Below are 2,752 nucleotides of genomic sequence, written 5' to 3'. Positions count from 1 at the left end.
CATTTTTCATTTGCAAGTTGTTGACGACATCGATGCGTTCAACAACTATCCGTGGGGCCGAAGATGCTACGAAGACACCGTACATGTGTTCACCAGATCACACTCGAGGCCCAGGGGGTCGATGCGTAAATACGATACATACGGATTGCCGTTAGCAGTGCAGGTAAATGTTTAATATAATCAAAGTTAAAGTTTTAGTGTATTACATTGATGCTTAATAAGTGTATGTGTTACAGATTTGGGGGTATGAGACAGTTCCTGTACTGGGGGCCCGCTTTGCACAGCGAGGGGAGACACGCTGCCCTCGGATGCATCATTGGAGATCATCGCGAGCGGAGGGATGTCCCACCGGGAAGCAGTTATCGGCCCTCCTCGACGATCCTCAGGTAAGTATTATGTATTTGTGATTTATATTATATGTAGTTTAAAATTTTGTTTACATGATCGTTAAATAGTTGAAATGTCAATATGTCAGCTTGAAGTCATACCTGAGTTGACGCCATCGATGGAAGAGGAGGCTCGGGGTCTTGTGCGGGATTTAGGCGTTCCGCACACCCCAGACGAGGAGATGCCTGATCCGAGCTTGGACCGAGATTGGGTATGTGAATGAAATATAATTTATTGAATATGATCGACGTATAAATTTATTGAATAATTTTTCATTTTATTTATGTAGGAGGGCGGTCCAGCTGATCGATGATCACCTCCGCCGGGGTCATCGCCGCCACCATTGGCATCATCTCCGCCGAGAGTATCGTCCCCGCCATTGGCATCACCTCCGCCGGGGCCATCGCCGCCACCATTGGCATCATCTCCACCGAGAGTATCGTCCCCGCCATTGGCATCACCTCCGTCCAGACACCTCCCCCGTGTGTCTCCCGGGCACAGTGATGATTTGTATGCCCGTTTGATTGGATTTATAGCGGAGGATGTCGGAGCGCTACGACGAGATTTGACGGAGAGGGTTGATGATCTGGGACGAGAGTTGACAGGGAGGGTCGACGATCTGGCAGGAAAGGTTGACTATATGACAGGGAGGGTCGACGATATGGGACGAGAGTTGACAGGGAGGGTTGACGATCTATCCCATGATGTTGGAATACTACAGTCTTCCGTTGTCGACCTTCAGGATACAGTAGCGGCGCTTAGGGGAGATTTAGCCGGCAGACGATGGGGGGACAGAGGGGATGGCGGAGACCATGATCGAGAGGGTGACAGAGATGGTGATGGAGAGGGGGGTCACCCACATTTTTGGCGTGATGAGACATTGGAGTCCTTGTGGTTGTCTATGGAGGGGGTGGCCCCGATGGGGATGGGAGAGGGGATTACGGAGGGGGTGGCCCCGACGGGAGGGGCGGAGGAGGTGGAGACGGAGGGGGAGGCCCCGACGGGAGGGGCGGAGGTGGTGGCGACGGAGGGGGAGAAGGTGGCCCCGGAGGTCGAGAGGACGCCCGGCGTGATTGAGGGTAAGAGACATGCTGTTGATGAGACGGAGCAGGTGGTCGGCAAGAGATTGAGAGTGCCGTCACAGTATGTTGTTTCCCCCTTCACGGCTGAGGCCAAGAGGAAGACGTTCATCGATGGGACGTACCCGAACTTATTCAGAGAGGTGGACAATGCCAAGTGGAAAGCGTTCGAGACAGAGTGGAGGAGAATTATCCCCGGGTAAGTATTGTATGATTTTAATAAAGCACTGTACGCTAACTCTTCTACGCTTATTTTTAATATTTCCCTATTTTTTACAGAGCTAGCCGCACGATAGGACAAAGGACGATCTCGGACCCTTACAAGTGGTTCCACGATATCATCACTGCTGGAGCTTGGCTCGCTGACGATGTAAGTGAACTATTCATTTCGTGTTTTTTATATATATGTGACCTTGTGTTTATTAAATGAATAACTCATACTTTTTCGGTGTTTCCTGCTACAGCACATCGACCTGGTCATGGACTTGCTGCGAGATCGAGCTCAAAGACATCCAAAATCATTTGATGTCCATGGTCGAGTTATATTAAACACCGAGTTCCTGGGTGCCGTTACCATAGAGTATCAGTCGCTCGCACATATGGGTAACGAGTACACGGTGCCAGAATATATGCTCGAGTGGGTGATAGGACTGTCACCGAGTGTCGGGGGAAAATCATGGGAGGGTTGTACACATATGTACATTCCAGCGTGCATCAATAAACACTATGTTACACTGGAGATCGTTTTTGCTGACTCGACTATATATGTGTACGACCCAGATCATTCATGTTTGACACAAGGCCAGTTGGAGCAAAATCTGGAGTCCGTGGCTGTCATTGTTCCTATGATGGCCAGGCGAGCGGGGATAAATGTACAGGACAGATTGCGGATCGTTCGGAACACGACGACAGCGCGACAGTCCATAAGTTAAGTGTTTGAACGTTGTTGTTTTCATCTTTCAGATTTAGTTTTTATTTACACAGTACTAAACTGATTCATTCTTGTTCAATTGCAGCGGCGACTGTGGCATATTTGTCATTAAGTACATTGAATTTTTAAGTATAGGACATAAGGTTGATGAAATCAACCAGTCGTGGATACAGAACTGGAGAAAGAAGCTAGCATGTGATTTGTTCGAATTTAATGCTGACCCATAAATTTCAGTTATACATATGTAACATTTCAATTGTAAATTTAATTATTTTGGTAATTATGAAATAATTGTAAATTTATGTTCAATGTAATATAACATTCAAATTGGAAATTTAATTATTTTTTGTTATTT

The 2,752-nt window shown here is 47.3% G+C and overlaps 1 protein-coding gene across 1 annotated transcript; it reads left to right on the top strand.

Annotated features, from left to right (window-relative positions):
• LOC111412802 lies at nt 1–770 on the top strand. The gene is made up of 4 exons (XM_023043701.1): nt 1–163; nt 237–386; nt 476–598; nt 677–770. The coding sequence occupies exons 1-4, from the start codon at nt 122–124 to the stop codon at nt 698–700; spliced, it is 339 nt and encodes a 112-aa protein (XP_022899469.1). The 5' UTR covers nt 1–121; the 3' UTR covers nt 701–770.
• The last annotated feature ends 1,982 nt before the right edge of the window (nt 771–2,752 follow it).

This window comes from Olea europaea, chromosome 16 (genome assembly GCF_002742605.1).
Source record: "Olea europaea var. sylvestris chromosome 16, O_europaea_v1, whole genome shotgun sequence".
In the NCBI taxonomy this organism is placed as follows: Eukaryota; Viridiplantae; Streptophyta; class Magnoliopsida; order Lamiales; family Oleaceae; genus Olea; species Olea europaea.
The sequence above is the reverse complement of the archived record's forward strand: the minus strand, read 5'-3'. Positions and strand labels throughout refer to the sequence as shown.